General features: G+C 54.1%; 1 protein-coding gene across 1 annotated transcript; it reads left to right on the top strand.

Moving 5' to 3' along the window:
* The first annotated feature begins 5,976 nt into the window (after positions 1–5,976).
* MATN1 (matrilin 1) lies at positions 5,977–16,165 on the top strand. The gene is made up of 8 exons (XM_036885312.2): positions 5,977–6,735; positions 8,482–8,828; positions 11,161–11,383; positions 12,434–12,559; positions 12,986–13,402; positions 13,985–14,137; positions 14,939–15,019; positions 15,602–16,165. The coding sequence occupies exons 1-8, from the start codon at positions 6,642–6,644 to the stop codon at positions 15,649–15,651; spliced, it is 1,491 nt and encodes a 496-aa protein (XP_036741207.1). The 5' UTR covers positions 5,977–6,641; the 3' UTR covers positions 15,652–16,165.
* Positions 16,166–16,564: the final 399 nt, after the last annotated feature.

The following is a 16,564-nucleotide window of genomic DNA, read 5'->3' as shown; positions in this document are numbered from 1 at the left end:
CTGGCATCGGACACCCTCATGAAGTCTGTAGGGGATGCTCCCTTGACTGTGTCGTGCTGTGGCTGCACGTAGTCACTCCGTGCGCAGGAACAGGGCCGGACCTTGCTCGCAGGTCATCTTACTCCACAAGCTGCTGTCCTTACCACTCTTCATCACTGGAGGCCCCACCGAGGAAGGGCCCGGAGACTACATATGCGAGGAACCTCCACGCTTCAGTTACGGTACGTTAGCTCCTAGTCCTTCCACTACAGACCCTGAAGCAGCTTCCGCCAAGCCAAAAGGTGCTGTATTTTCTTTTCAATCCCTTGTCCTCCTCGCTCCCTCCCGCTTTCTACACCCATATATCCCCGAGGCAGCAGAATTCTAGATGGCCTCTAATGACCTATGACCTTGTGTACTTCTCTCCAACTGTCAGTGGAGACTGTGAATCTGATGGGATAGTCACTCCTGTGACTAGGTCCTGTTACTTGGCACAGTTGACTTTGAGAAAGGGTGATTATCCTGGGTGAGCCTGACCTAATCAGGTGGCCCCTTAAACAGGACTGGGCTCTTCTTGAAGAGGGGGACCCAGCCTGGGACAGAGTTGATGCACGAGAGGGCCTTGGGGGAGGCCATGTGACAAGGAGCTGTGGGTGCCTCTGGGGGCCAGTAGTGGCCCTGGGTAACAGCCGGAGAGAGGATGGGGGCCGGGGAAGAGGTTCAATCTGACAACTGCAAGGAACTGATCCTGGCAACCACTGTGTGAGCTGGAAAGAGAACCCCGAGCCCCAGAAAGCAGTGAGGCCCCGCTGGCATCTTGATTTCAGCCTTGTGAGAAACTGAGCAGACAACCCAGTTTAGTTGCATCCAGGGTTCTGTCCTACAGAATCTGTGAGGTTATACATTTTGCTGTTTAAAGCTTCTTAAGTTTGTGGTGATTTATCACCTAGCAATAAAAAACATACCACTGCTTCCCAATTTGGAGGAAATTTTATTTTTCCCTCCTTAAACATTTAAGTGGCAGTAGCTCCACTAAAAGCAGACAATCCTGAATATTTGGTCTTGGTCAGTATAGATCAAGAGTTTTGAAACTGAAGGATGGAACAGGTGGGCCGATCACTGTTTGCACATCTTGGGCTCTTCTTAGGTCTCCAGAGGCTCTGTTTTGAGGTTGAGGGATTTGAGGCATGAATAGAGGTCAGGTACCTTGGAAAATTGGGGCAAAAATACATTCGGTTCTGCTGGCTGGAGAATTATTCTAACAAATTGAAATGCCACTGGGAGCTGGCACGAGGCTGGTGAGGGGGCTGAAATCCATGTATTATAAAGGGGTGGTTGTAGGAAATGAGGATGCTTTCACTAGGGAAGAATCAACTCAGTGGCGCTGTGGCCATGATCTTCAGGTCACTGAACATGGTACACCCAGAGAGCTGCTTACTCGCAGAGCTGGACGGAATGCTTTTGGGGAGAGCACGCTCCCTGTCCAAGAGGTGTTTCACCAGAAGATGGACAGAGAGAGAATTTGTCTTTCACATGGGAGATTGGATGAGACTGGTGGTTTAGTTACATCAGAACTGCCTGGAAAGCTCAGAAATATAGATTCACTTGGGTCTGGGATGGAGCCTGGGGGTCTGTATTTTTCTTTTGAAAAACCTTAACCAAACTTTATCAACAGTTAGGGGGTGAACTGAGAATAGCTTGCAAATGCATCTAAATGAGGATTCTTCTTAGAGTCCCACAGATTCCTGCTGGTCCCAGGGTCCTGTACAGACACCTCTCTTCCTTGCCCTCACCTGCCCCGCTTGTCAGGCGCCTCCAGAAGGCCCCAAACACATGCTCATCCTAGACTCCTGCACTTGAGAAATATTTGCCTTAGTTTTGTTTAAGTTCTCCTCACAGCAGAGCCTGAGACAAAGACTTGAGTGTAGATCATTTACTTGGGAGGTGGTCCCAGGAAGTACAGTGGGAGGGAAGTGGGGCAGGGCAGGAATAAAAGCCCATAAAAAGTGCATTAATGAACAGTCACCTCTGTGGACAGCTGGGGCTCCCTCCCAGGAACTGTGAGGAGTACATGAGGATAAATGCATGGAATGTTTAGCTGCAGCTCCCGTCCCTTGCTGGCTGAGGCCTGCCTTGCTCACAGTATGTGTATATGGAGCTGCTCGCTGCATCTGTAGGTGACCCTAAAGGCAGGAGGAAGTGTCATGGGGTAGGGCATCTCCTGGGTCTGCTACAGTTCCCAGAACGAAATCTAAGCCCTGCCCTTCAAGCGCTCATTCCCTCTTCCAGTGTGATTGACAGTGGGAGCCACTGCCCATGGAAAGCTCTTACACCTGCCCCGAGGGGTGTCGGCTGAACTTCAGCCCCAGGAATGTATCCAACATGGGCAGACTCTGTATTTCTAACAACCTCTCCAGGTAACTGATGGGGGACCGGCTGGATATACCGAGCTAGATGACCTTCAGAGCCTGATTCAAGATCTTCTGTTTCTTCAAAGCAAAATGAGTCTGTTTATCGAGCACAAACTCTAATAATATACTAGTTAGTGCAAAAGGCAGAGTCTCTAACTTTGAGCTCTCATGGTCTCTTGGGGCAAGAGTCACTAAAAGCAGTAAGTAAAATCCAAAAGGGAATCTGCTTCACTTATGGAAAAAGTGTGCCATGACAAGACTGAGGGGGGTGACTGCGTGGAAGAGAAGGGGGATGGGGAGAATGGGGGAAGGAGAGGGAGGGAAATGCGGATGGAGGGGGACTGGCAATGGGCTGGAAAATGCGGCAAGAAATAGACTGTAAGGAGCCTTAACTGTCCAACTAAGTTTGAGTATTCATCTCAAAGTGATGTAGGGCCAACCCAAGTTCTTTTCACTTGGGAAGGGTGACAAAAATTGTCACTGCTCACTAAATACCCACATCCTACCCCAGGGCGTCTAGGCAGTCAGGTGAGGTGTACTCCTTGTCTGAGGCAATTAAGAGACACACTTGCTGTCTGTCTCTTGTTCATGTGGCTGGAGTCAAAGGACTTGGACGTGGTGGGATAGCCAGATGGAGAGGCTTTGGAGAGGGCCTGAGCTGGGGGGCACCCGTCAGGCATGGGACTGTGCCACGCCAGAGAAACTGACCCTGTGTCAAGCGATTGTGATTTGAGGACTTGTTTGTTACTGCAACTTAGCCTATTCTATCCTCACTAATACAAGAAGGCATTGTGAAAATAAGCATGGATGCAGTATTCAATATGTTTCATTCTCAAGCATTTTGTGACATTGGCATTGAGATCCCAACTTTAAAGACAAGAAACAGAAGAGCTGAAAAGTCAAGGGATTCACCTGAAGTCAACACAGCTGGCAGGAGGACAGAACAGGGACTCACGTGCAGCTCTGTCTGGTTGCAAAGTTTTTCACCTTACAGGATTCCTCAAAGCCTGCTGTGTGTGTGTGCCACTGGTAGAATGCAAGATAATTCTCAGTGATATGTGGATGAAAAAGTTAATTAGTTTCAAATTTATCTGGCAGTATATTGGAATAAATATGTAAACTATACATCAAACCAGTGATTGCATGGCTGTTATTTCTTAGGAGGAGGGGACATTTTTTTCAAAAATGTTGGTTTAGAATTAAAGGGAAAGATCCAATAATAGTAAAGGTATAAGTGGACCCAGCAAAACTGGGATATTGGTGGATGAGGGATGAAGAGGGCTTGCCGCCCAGGACCACAGCCCATCTCTCCTTGTAGGAGTGTGAGGTTACCAGGTTTGTTCTTCAGGAAAGGAGCTGAGCCTTGGGGCCTGGACGGCAGCACTGTGCCCTTTCTGTGGAACCACACTCTGCCTTTATCACACATGCTCTCTCTTGGATGAAACAGTCTTTAAGTCTCTGGAAACCTGAGGTGTGTGAAAACAAGGAGAGGGAACAGTGGGAGCCCTTCACGGCTGCCTGTCTGACTTGTGAGCAGCCTTGAAGAAGGCCCCTCAATGCATGTTTTTCTCTGGCCAATACCGGACACACTGTTCCTGATTTTGATTCCTGGGGAAAAATGTTTCACGTTTTAAAAACCCAAATATTTATTTTCTTTCCTCAATGTATATGCTGAACTTCCAGGTCTCCTCCCCCACAAGCCCCTGCTAGTGCTCTGGAATGTTAAAGCTGTCCCCTTTTTTGGGAAGCCACCTCTCTTCCTGAAAACTTACCTGTAGCACATTTCTGTGGCTCTGCTAATGAGTGGAGAAGTGACATAGAAAGGGCGCCTGTGTTCCTCTGAGGAGTCCATAGAACTGCCATTCAGTGACGGGGCTGAAAGAGCTATTTCATGGGCCCAGCTGCTGTCCTGGCCAAGAGAGCTTTGTACCGTGAGCTCTGGACACAGCCCCGTCCACCGGGGAGAGGGGGGCAGTGGGCCAGGACACTTCAGCTCACGTTCTCCTCGTCCACCTTCCACAGGGCTGTGGGGAGGGCCTTCCTGTTGGTCACCATTGCTGACCCATCTGACCCTTATTGGTTTACCAGGAAATGGAACCAGTTTGCCATGAATTCCTTCTCTTAATCCATTTTCTTTGTCTGCTCACCAGATGCCCTGTTCCAGGCATCACACTGGGTCCCCGGGATTCACTGGTGACCGAGGCAGGCAAGACCCCTGCTCAGACGAAGCTGACAGCCTCTGGGGGAGTGACACAGGTGACGCATTTATAACACAGTCTAGGGAAGCGATAAGCCCCACACGCACCATGCCCTGCAGTGTTTTTGGAGAAGAGAAGTTGTAGAGAGAAAAGAGACCAGCAGGTTCTACTGGTGTTTGGAACTGGGGGGTTATGAACTATGAATTATGTGAGTAAATGAAACATAAATGGGAAAAGTCGGAGGGAAATTCCATTTACTTCCTTGTTCTCTAGCACTGGGGCAAAGGGGAATGAGACTGGGTTCCAGGCTTGGCTGTGCTCCTGAACTAGCTGGGCGGCTTCAGGCAATTCATGAGCCTCTCTGGGCCTGTTTCCTCATCTGACAAGTGGGCTAAGCTACTCGGCTGTGCTGCTCTCACAGTTTTGCTGGGAGAACAAAGGAGGTGCCGTGGTAGTGGCAGTGACTGCTACTGTTGCTGGTCTCCGAGAAGGCTGGTTGCGTCAGCTGTGCTGGCAATTGCTTTGTAAAGGTGCCTGTTCATTTCCTTTGACTGAGGTATAATTGACATAAAGTGAAGTGCACAGGTCTTGTGTTAACGATTCTACCTCCTGGGACGGTGACGATCCTTTGACCCCTGTCTCCACTTCTGTCCTCTCATTTTCCCCTCCCATGGTCCCAGTGGGGCAGGCAGGCCAAGAACTATCATTCCCATTGTGTGATAGCAAGCTGAAGTTCAGAAAGGTTAAGTCACCAGCTCCAAGTCACACAGCTGGTCAGCAGCAAAAGAGGATCTGAATCTCTTCTCAGGTCTCTCAGGTGGTCAAGATCACACTCTCTGTGCTTTATCCTATCAACTCCTGGACCCAGATAGAATGGTAGGGACTATTTCTGGTTATGTTCCTTTATTTATAAGCCATTATTTTTGCCTCCTATGTGCAGAGATAAATCACCCAGATCCTTACCTGCTCATGGGTGAGAGAGATAATGCGTGGAAACACAGGGAGGGGGGCCTAGCCCTGGGGAGTGGGGAGATGTGGGCATGGGGAAGGTACCTCCACCAAGCTATAGCCAAGCAAACAGGGTGGCTGAGATCACCGGCCTGAGCCCTATCCTGGCAATGATACTTCTTAGCTGTGTGGTTTTTAGACAAGTCAATTTACTTCTCTGTTTTTCAGTTTCTCATCTGGGAAATGGGAGTAATAATAGTAGCTGCATGACAGGGTTGTCAAGAGAATAAAATGAGATAGATCATATGACTCTATTCTTCTAGTCAACCCTACGGGGTAGGCACTGTTAGCACTCCCAGTTTTCAGGTGAGGAATCTGAGGCACAGAGAGGAGAAGTAAATTGCCCGTAGTCACACAGGCAAACCCAGGAACTGACCTCCAAGTCTTTGCTCTTAATCTGAACTGCCTCGCACATACTAAGTGCTAGCATGTTGGCTCCAATTATGATCTTGAAAGATTCTGTTGGGCAGAGAATTGTCAGGACAGGGCGTTCTGGGCGGATGACCCTGTATGTGCAAATGCCTGGAGGAGAATCTGGGTGTAGGTGGACAGCAGGCTACATAGAGGCAGGGCCCAGCTGAGGCTGCAGATGGAGAAGTGTGTCAGTGAGGAAACAGTTTGGCACTGCAGGTGAGAGGAGGGTTTGGGTGCGTGATGCGGGTGCAGGGCAGGGGCACGAGGCCATCGGACTCAGGTTCCCCCAGGCTTGGAGTGGTGGCTTCGGCTCAGTGCGGGTTCCAGCCCCTGGAGGAGCCCCCTCCACCTACCTGAGATTTCCTGAATTCCAGCTGCAGCTCTGGTTGCTTCTGCAGGCAAAGGAGCCCTTGTGGTCGGAGGGGCCTCTCGAGCGAGCGCAGGCCAGGAGGTTCCCTCCCTCTCCCGGCACACACACCTCCATTCAGCCAGGGCCCCGCCCCCCAAGGGGGCTGAGGGCCTGGGCAGCCACCCCCGCGTCAGTGGGGGGCCACCTGGCTGGGAGGCTGGGTTGATAAGACCAGATCCCCCTGGCCCCACAACTGTGCCGGCTGCCTGAGCCGCCAGGACCATGAGGGCCACCTCTGGCACCAACCTCGTGCTCTGCGGCCTGCTGGTGCTGCTCCAGGCCCCACGCACACTTGGCTTCACCCCCCAAACCAGAGGTGAGGGGGCCCATGAGAGGTGGGGGACACTGGGCGAGTGGCCCCTGACTGATAGCCTAGAGGGCTGGGCTCTGAGACGGACAGAGGCTCAATGGGATCCAGGATTGGGAGCAGCAGGGAGGCAGGGGTGGCCAGCGGGCAGGCACAGGAGAGATGGTGACATTCATAAGAGCCAGGGCAGGGGTGGACTGTCAGTCTGTGCTGTCGGGGGCATGAGCAGGCCTCAGGAGTTCCAGAGCCTTCCGTGGGGTTCTCAGCCCCCAGGCTGCCCATAGGGACCATACATGCTGCAGGCACCATGGTGTCCTGGGTCACTGAGGGCAGAAGCTATGCAGAGAGCCTGCTGATGTCTCTAGCTATGCCAGGCCCAGGGCTCAGCTCATGGGCCTTTGGTGAGGAGAGCTTTGTGGGGCTAAGACTCTGGTCTCCCTTCCAGCCTATCCCAGACTGGGCTCCCCAGTGCTGCACATCTACTAGAGTCTCAGCCTTGGGCACTGAGCCCTAGAATGCCTGGCTCTTCCTGCACAGGTGGGGAAACTGAGGCTGGTGGGGGGCAGCCCCAGCGCCTCCTGGCTCCTATCCACTGCGCTATGGTGTGGGCAACTCCCTCTTCCTCTCTGGGCCTCGGTTTAACCATTTGTAGCCTTAACTAATGGGGACCAAGGAGTGGCTGCAAGGTCGTTTCGAAGGGCCCCTGAGGAGCTGTGACGCTCGCTCGGGCTCACGGCTGGGGAGCCAGGACAGCCCAGCACACCTTTGCTTTCCCGATTCCCCTGCTTCCTCCCTGGAGCAGCTCTGCGCAGTTCAGACTCAGTGTGGGATGGAGAAGAAAGGCGGAAGGACCTTTGCACCGAGCCCCACCCGGTGGTAGGCCCAAGGCCAGTGGCAACATCTGGCACAATCTCATCCTCTCCACTGGACAGATGAGGAAACTGAAGTCCCCAAAGGGTCAATGAACTGCCCAGGGTCCCAGAATGGCTGAATTGGGATTTGAGCCCCCACTGACCTCACTCTTCTCCATGCACTTCCTGGCACATGTTGCTGCCTCCCCGGGTAACACACACCACTCTTTGTGTGTGTCTTGGGGTCCTACCTGGTGTCAAAGTGGCCACTAGGAATTCCTGCCCCTTTCTCTCTGCCCTTGGACACCAGCCAGCAGGCTTTGCAGGGCAGAGGGGAACTAGGTCCACTTTGATGATTCACTTTGATTCTCACAAGCGAGAGGCCATGGGGATGGGCACTGTGGCCACACTGGAGGCTGCTCAGGGCCTTCTGCCCATCAAGGAGAAATGCTGCCCCTTGTTTATGGCAGCCACCCTGGGTTGAAACCTGAGAAGTGTATTTTTAAGGCTGTCATCTCCTTTGCCACTCCCTGCACACCTGCTGTGTGCCTAGCCCCGGGCTGGCATCCTACATGTGCTCTTGCTAGTCCTCAGAGGAATGCGTAAGGGATCATCAGCTCATTGTATGGATGAGGAAACTGAGGTTCAGAGAGGTGCAGTGAGTTAGCTGAGGCTGCAGTTTGAGCTTCAGTCTTTCCTATAGGGCTGAGCTGTGGGCCCTGAGCAAGTTGCTGGCCCAAGCATCCACATGCCGACCAAAGGTCCCAGCCAGGCTGGTTCAAGTGCAGTCGATGCTGCCTGAAGTTCCAAGCCTGGATCTAAGTAGCCCCTGATGCTCTTCTCCTTTGGTCCAGCCTCCTGACTTTTGCCCTCTGCTCTTGCCTTCTCCCTCTGGCCCCCCCAGGGCAGCTCTGCCGGCCCCGGCCCACGGACCTGGTGTTTGTTGTCGACAGCTCGCGCAGCGTGCGGCCTGTGGAGTTTGAGAAGGTGAAGGTGTTCCTGTCCCAGGTCATCGAGTCTCTGGACGTGGGGCCCAATGCCACCCGGGTGGGCCTGGTCAACTATGCCAGCACTGTCAAGCAGGAGTTCCCGCTGCGGGCCCACGGCTCCAAGGCCGCTCTGCTGCAGGCTGTGCGCCGCATCCAGCCGCTGTCCACGGGAACCATGACCGGTCTGGCCGTCCAGTTCGCCATCACCAAGGTCTTCAGCAATGCCCAGGGCAGACGCACCTGGTCTCCTGACATCCGTAAGGTACGTGCCTGCCCTCTGCTGGCACTTTAGCTGTGTGCTCAGAGATGGCCTGCATACACTTTAGTTCAGGAAACACCCGTTATGTGGTCATTTTATAGTTAGGGAACAGACCCAATGAAGGTAAGTGGCAGAGCTTGGATTTGAACCCATCTTTATCCATTCTTCTGCTCCCAGGAGCTCACAATCTAGTGAGCTCCTGATTATTTCAGATTTAGTTGACCTTGGCTCGCCAGCCAGTTGAGTTTCTTGAAGGCAGAGCGAGACAGTGTGATGGAGCCTCTGGGTGCAAGCCCTGACTCCACTGTACCAGATGGGCCACCCTGTGCAGCTCACAGGTGCCCGTAAAGGGAGAGTAACAGGACAACTTCTCAAAAGGCTCTTGGGAGGGTTGAGTTCAGGTACATGGGTGCTCAGAATAGCACCTGGCACCTAATAAGCCCCATATCAATGTTAGCTCATTTTTCATTTAATAAACCTTTGAGGCCAGGGCTCAGGAAAAGGAAGTGATGCTTCCAGGTGAGTCAGTGAGGGCTTCAGGCAGAGGGCTGAGTGCTTTCAGACCTCACAGTCACAGTGCAATTTTTCAGGACTCAGGGCAGGGTCTGTGAAGCCGGTGGTCCTGCCCAGGCTCCTGACCCTCCATGTTGAAGCCTTCAGTGGCCCTGAGTCGCCATTTGCCTGCCTGGCCCCCAGCCCAGGGGAGGTACTCTTTCTTGGCGCCCACAGTGTGGCATGTAGTACATGACTGCTGAATGAATCAGTCCTGCTCGGAGGCAGTGCCCCCATTTTACAGATGAGGAAGTTGAAGCACTGGGAGCTTTAGCAACTTGCCCAGGTAACAAGTGGCAGCAGTGTTCACGGGCAATTGCATATAATCTCAGCCATTAATGCCCTCAAAAAATGACACATCAGCAGCTTGTTAGTCTTGTTTTATGGGGACCATTTGCAAGTTGCGACGTGAGGTTGATGGTCCTGGTGGTTGGGAGGATATGGTGGCCTGGGCGATCCAAGTGGGGAGATGGTGGATGGGGTTATGGACATCTGTAGCTGTCACACCTGCACAATTAACCATTCCACCCCCAGATTAAGCCAGGTGCCTGGAAAGGGCAAGTGAGGGGCAAGGTCCTCCCTTAGGTGAGACAGAGCATCTGGGGTAGCTGGTACCAGACATTGGGTCTTCAGTTTTGAATTCAGGTGGCTTCTAAAAGATGATTGGAAGTCACAAAGCTGGACTGAAGTGGGACAGTGGGGACTCAAGGAGAGAGTGGGTCTTGGGGAATGCAGCAGCATGTGAAGTGTCACAGCTGTTTTCAGGGCTAGAAGCCTAGGCTGCTGGAGGGTAAGAGACTGCAGGGTCACCGCCCAGGGGTCCACAGCAGTGATATCAAGAATAGTAACTGCCCCTTCCTGGCTTCTCAGCACGAATCATCTCACTAGAATGCCACAAGCCCCTTTTCCAGATGAAGGCGCAGGAAGGCGAGCTGTAACCTGTGGAGCTCCACTGCTAGTCCAGGCCTGTCTTAACCACCATCCTACAGGTCACCAAGACGGGGCCTCAGGCACCCAGGCCAAAGCTGGGCACCCAGGAATCAGAGGCAGACCCAGGTCGGAAGCAGATAAGCAGCCGAGGGGCTGGGTGCCGAGTCCGACCCCAGCAGAGCTGTGAGGGCAGGCTCAGGCGGGTGTGAGGAGGGCCCGGCCTAGCGTTAGGGACCCCTCCGTCTCCCTTTTCAGGGTAAAGGACAGAGGGGCCGTATGGGAGGGGAGCAGACAGGGTTTTCCTCCACGGAGCGGGCATGTACCACCCTGGGGAATGGAGGGAGACGGGTGGCACCCTTCCCCCGTTTGTTGGGCGTCCTCCCTTGCAGAACCTATAGGGGAGGAATGACCAGGCTGAAGGCACAGCGGCCATTCACTAGTCTCTGCCTCCCTCTGGTGGTCAAAGGACAGAATTGCACGGCGTTGGACATAGTTTGGCCCTTTCTTCAGAGGATGATGGGAGACGCGGTCCTGTACTCAGGTGATCCCCGAGCTGCCTGCCTCAGGGAGGAGACATCCAGCGGCCCTAGTCAGTTGGGAGAACACCTCGGCTCTGTCTTTCAGTCAGAGGAAACCTGTCTTCTCTTCCGGAAGCCAGGTTCTCTTCCTTGGGGCAAAACCCTGGCCGGAACTCCTGCAATCGATCTGCTGTGTGACCCGGGCAAGTCACTCTGCCTGGCGGGCCTCAGTCTCCTCTTCTGCCAACGGTCCCGGGGGCCTACTGGAGGGCCAAGCGGCCCCGTCAGCGCGGGCAGGGAGGCCGGGTCCTCACACGCACCCCCACCTGTGGCAGGTGGCCCTCGTGGTGACTGACGGGAGGCCTCAGGACAGCGTGCGAGACGTGTCTGAGCGGGCCCGGGCCAGCGGCATCGAGCTGTTCGCCATCGGCGTGGGCCGCGTGGACAAGGCCACGCTGCGGAAGATCGCCAGCGCGCCGCAGGACGAGCACGTCGACTACGTGGAGAGCTACAGCGTCATCGAGAAGCTGTCCAAGAAGTTCCAGGAGGCCTTCTGCGGTGCGCCGGGCGGGGCGGCGATGGACTGGGCTGGTTGGGGGCGGAGTGGGAGTGGGCGTGGCCTGGGGCGTGGCCTGACAGGGCGTGCTTAGAGTGTGTCGGGGCGGGGTGGACAAGGCGGGGCTGTGGTCGCCCCATCGTGGGCTGGGCCAAGAAGAGGCCAGACGGCAATGGACCGGGCCGGAGCCGAGTCTGCTACTGGGCGGGGTCTGGGCGGGGCGGTGGACTTACAGGGCGGAGACTGGGAGCAAGCCGACATCAGGGGCGGGGCCAGGGATGGGGCGGGGCCTTCTCCGGGGTTGGGTCTGGCGGGTTCCGAACCCCTGGTGAAGGCCGCAGTCAGTTAGGGGCTCTTCTTTCGCGTGTCAGAGTCCTGCCAGGGGCCAAGAGGGGCCGGAAGCCAGTAAGAGGAGAGGCTAAAAACTCAGGCGTGTTTGCTTGTCAGGGGATTTGGGTGTTAAAGTCTTCCGTGAGGCAGTACATGGTCCGAGGGGCTTGGGCACCGGCAAGAAGGTTCAGAATCCTTTGCAGAGGGGAGGTGGGCTTGGGGAGCCTTTGGGATGTGACCAGTCAGAAGGGAGGGCGTCTCGAGTAGGACAGGGGCGGGGCCAGGGCAAGGACTTTAACCCCTTTAACACTTGTAAAATGGGTGTAAGAAGAACTTGTATTTACTGTGTGTATTCAAGGAGATGATGCATGGTATAACGCTTATAAGGGATGTTTAACAAATATTTGTTAAGCATCTATTGTTTGTGTTCATTGCTGCGTTTACTGTTCTAGACTCTTGGGATACAACAGTGAACAAAGCATTTTAAGGTCCTGCCCTGTGGCCTATAATTTTTAGTGGGAAGTTTTAATTTTATTTTTAGCATTATCACCTTTCTCGGGATATCAGCCCTGGTGCAGTGATTTTGGCCCTGGGCTGAGGGTCTCGGGACTGGACCCCACCCAACTGGGGGCCTTAGCTTCCCTGAGCATGTGAGGGGCTGCCCTGGCTGAGATGTCCAACGCCCTATGACTGTGAGATTGAGTGTCCTTTTGGCCTCACAGTGGTGTCAGACCTATGTGCCACAGGAGACCATGACTGTGAGCAGATGTGCCTCAGCATCCCAGGCTCCTACACCTGTGCCTGCCGAGAGGGCTTCACCTTGAATGCTGATGGCAAGACCTGCAATGGTCAGTGGGAGGACCCAGGCCAGCCTGAGAAGGGTGGGAACTAGGCCACTCCCCGGGAAGCCCATCTCAGCCTTCATGCACTTTGCCTCGGGGCATATCTGCAAAGGCAACAGGTGCCTTCTAGAGTTTGGTGTCTTCTGAGTTCTGTCCCTCTGTTTGGCACAGTGCGGGTGGGTTTAGTGGTGGAAGGGGTCTCAAGTTCGAATCTTGCTGTCACTACTTCTGAGCTGCATGACTGTGCAGGCTTTGAGCTTCAGTTTCCAGTGCCGTAAATGGGGCCAGGAACTTTGCCTCTATAGAGGGAGTTTTGAGGACAAAGTGGGATGACCCTCAGTGCAGAGCTTGGTGGGTGGTGGGTACCCAGACTGTGGTCAGGCTGAATGGCTGTGTCTCAAGCTTCCTGTCATCACCTTCCTGCCTGCCCAGTCTGCAGCAGTGGCGAGGGCAGTTCAGCCACCGACCTGGTCTTCCTCATTGATGGCTCCAAAAGCGTGCGGCCGGAGAACTTTGAGCTGGTGAAGAAGTTCATCAGTCAGATTGTGGATACGCTGGACGTGTCGGACAAAGCGGCGCAGGTGGGGCTGGTCCAGTACTCGAGCTCTGTGCGCCAGGAGTTCCCGCTGGGTCACTTCCACACCAAGAAGGACATCAAGGCGGCTGTGCGGAACATGTCCTACATGGAGAAGGGCACCATGACGGGGGCTGCCCTCAAGTACCTCATTGACAAGTCCTTCACTCTGTCCAGCGGGGCTAGGCCTGGTGCCCAGAAGGTGGGCATTGTCTTCACTGACGGCCGGAGCCAGGACTACATTAATGATGCTGCCAGGAAGGCCAAGGACCTTGGTAGGTGCTGCCTGGAACTTGAACACCACTGATGGTGGTGGGGACCTGTGGAACAGCTTAACTATTATTAATCTTAGTGTCTTCTGTTTAGTGCCTGCACCCAGGTTCAGTGGGAATGAGCCAGGATTGGTTTGTCCAACTATTTCTTATACTGATGAGAAAACAGGCCCTAGATGAGTGAGTGGCATGTTTTGATGGTCCTCTCGTAGCTGGGGCTTGGAACTTTTCCAGCTGAGTATTCCCAAGAACATACCAAAACTGCTGGAAGGCAACCCCACTTTGGGACAAACCTATCTCAGTTTTATCACCTATTAAATGAAAATAACAAGACCCACCAGATGGATGGTTAGGAGGGATAAATGAGACGACAGAGCTCCCACTGCTGGGAGGTGGTACAGGTCTGACATACAGTAGGACATCAAGGAATGCTGATTTCCTCAGTGTCTGTCCGAGACACTGTGATCACAATTCCAGCAGCTGCCACCAGGGGGTGTCTGGTGCTGATTGCCTGGACATTTCCCGAGAGTCTCAGCAGAGGCCTGACCCGGTGGCCACTGTTACATGTCTTGTTACCCTTGGCAGGCTTTAAGATGTTTGCTGTGGGTGTGGGCAACGCCGTGGAGGACGAGCTGAGGGAAATTGCCTCAGACCCCGTGGCAGAGCATTACTTCTACACAGCTGACTATAAGACCATCAACCAGATTGGCAGGAAGTTACAGAAGAAGATCTGTGTGGGTGAGTGAGGCCAGAGCTGGCATTTGACGGGGGTGGGGGTACTGTGGCGCCGGGGCAGGCATGGAGCCATTCTGGAACTGGATGTAGTTGGGGAAGAGCAGGAGCCTGGTGGTACCAAGAGTTAGCAGAACCAGGAAGAGTGCTGGCCACTCTAACCTTTGCAACCAGCGTATATTGAATGCTCATTGCATGAATGGCACTATTCTCGGTGCTCTCCAATTATTAACTCATTCTACCCTATTGATAGGAATATTATTATATCCATTTTATAGACAGGAAAGCCAAGGCCAGAGGGGGAACATGTGCTAATAAGCTGGGATTTGAATCCTACCTCCCCTGGTCGTCCCTGGTGACCCACCCTGCTGGCTGGTTCCAGTGGTAGAGTATGGATTCCAGAGCCAGGCATGCCTGGGTTTGCATGTTTGCTCTGATACCAGCTCACTCTTAACCATGGACAAGCTATTTTACTTCTTGATGACTTCAAGCCCAAAGAATTGGGGTGAGGAGTCACTGAGATGACAGAGGCCCCTAATAAGTGTCCTGCCCATAGCAGGTGATCAGCATGGGATGTTCTTATTGGAGCTCTTTATCAGGGCTCCGAGGGACCAGGAAGACACCCAGGGACCACCTCTCCAGTGCCCCTGGGAGCACTGGCTCAAGAACTCTACATGTCTCTCTGCCTCCTCAGAGCTCCTAGGCCCCAAGACTCCCCAGTCTTGTCTCTGGGCAGCGACTACCCCACCTCTCCCACAGGTAGCCACTCACACCCCTTTCTCTTTCCCTGCTTCCTGTCCACTCCAGAGGAAGACCCATGTGCCTGCGAGTCCATTGTGAAATTCCAGACCGAAGTGGAGGGGCTGCTGCAGGCCCTGACGAGGAAACATATCCTTCCCAGAGGCCACTGCGGGTCCAGGGAGGGCTGTGGGGAGAGGAGAGGCAGCCATGTGTGATGGGGGTGGGGCAGGCGCCTCCTCGCCTGCCTCCTGCTGAGATGGGATGGATTCTGGCCCCGCAGGCTGGCACCAGCTTTGGTACTGATCCTGTCAAAACCAGAGGCTACTAGAGGGTAAACAGAGAAACAGGCAGAAACCAAGATCTGGAGGCTGGACACACAGAGTCCTAGACATTCCCAGGGAAACATGCTGCCTGTGGGCTCCCATTTCGCCAGCTCTTAGTGACATGACTAACCAGTCTCTCTCTATTCGGTGGGTTGCCCTGAGCAGCTGCCTGGCTCAGTCAGGACCAGGGCACCCAGTAACAGGCTGGCATTTGGGGAAGCTCCATTCTGAGGGCAGTGGATGGATATGTTTTGATATTGGGGAGAACATGTGCTGGGGGTGGGGAGGGGAGGAAACCCTGGAAGAGGGGCACTCTGGAGGAAGCGGGGTGGGGTCCTGAGTGCAGCGGCCATGCCCATTCCTGCCCTGCTGCGGCCAGTCTGCCCCCTCCTTAACTCCAGCCCACTGGAAGCTGTGAGTAAGCGGCTGACCGTCCTGGAGAATGGAGTCGTCTAAGGCCACCTGTCCTGCGCTGCCTCTCCATCTCCGCACCCTGAGCGCAGCCCAGAGTCCTGTGTGGCCCCTAAAGTTCCGTTCCGCTTTGCCATTTCCGTGAGGGGTGTCTGGGATGGTCAGGGTCCTGGGACCGCCCCAGGCAGCTCCCTCTCTGTCCAGCCTGCGAGCCCCGGGGGCGTGTGTGTGTGTGTGTGTGTGTGTGTGTGTGTGTGTGTGTGCGTCTGTGTGCATGCGGGGAGCATGTGACCTTTGGGAGCACCTGCGTGTGTGCCTGAGGTTGGGTGTGTGTCTGGGAATAGGGACGCATGTGCGTGAGTGAGAACCCGGAAGAGTGTGAGAGGGACTGAATTCGCATTTTTTTAATCAAAAGCTTAATATATTCCTATTTTTTTATTTTTAGTTAACCCTTTCTTGACTGCGAGGGCTGTGAATCTCTTTTCTGATTTCTCTCTTCCCTTTTGAACAACAATTAAATGTGATTAACTTAAGCCCTCAGTGGGGCTGGAGGCGGTGTGGTTATTTGGGGAGGAGGAGAAGGGACCTGGGAGGGGTGGTGATTTCAGTTCATCCTCCCAGTGAACCTGCCCAGGACAGACTGGAGTCAGCCGCACTTTGCAGATGGGAAAGGTGAGTGTCTGAGTGACGGGATCACGCAGCAGCCGGCCAGTTGGCAAGATAGGAATTGAATCCAGGTTTGCAAGACATCAAAGCAAAAGACATCAGAGAAGAAGGGCAGTGGCACCAGGAAGGACCATTCACTCACTCATTCATTCAGGCAACACATGTGAATGGGAGCACACACCCCCCAGCAGGCCATGGGGAGATGATGGCCTACAAGACACAGCCCCTGTCCTTGGGGGACTTCTCATTGAGCGGAGCACCCTGTCACCTCATCCCAGCTGGAAAAAAAAGA

This window comes from Manis pentadactyla, chromosome 4 (genome assembly GCF_030020395.1).
Source record: "Manis pentadactyla isolate mManPen7 chromosome 4, mManPen7.hap1, whole genome shotgun sequence".
NCBI classification, from domain to species: Eukaryota; Metazoa; Chordata; class Mammalia; order Pholidota; family Manidae; genus Manis; species Manis pentadactyla.
The sequence above is the reverse complement of the archived record's forward strand: the minus strand, read 5'-3'. Positions and strand labels throughout refer to the sequence as shown.

Coding starts and splice junctions, on each gene's coding strand:
- MATN1 (XM_036885312.2), top strand. CDS start 6,642: ATGAGGGCCACCTCTGGCACCAACCTCGTGCTCTGCGGCCTGCTGGTG. Junction 6,736..8,481: donor CTTCACCCCCCAAACCAGAG/GTGAGGGGGCCC, acceptor TGGCCCCCCCAG/GGCAGCTCTGCCGGCCCCGG. Junction 14,138..14,938: donor ACAGAAGAAGATCTGTGTGG/GTGAGTGAGGCC, acceptor TGTCCACTCCAG/AGGAAGACCCATGTGCCTGC.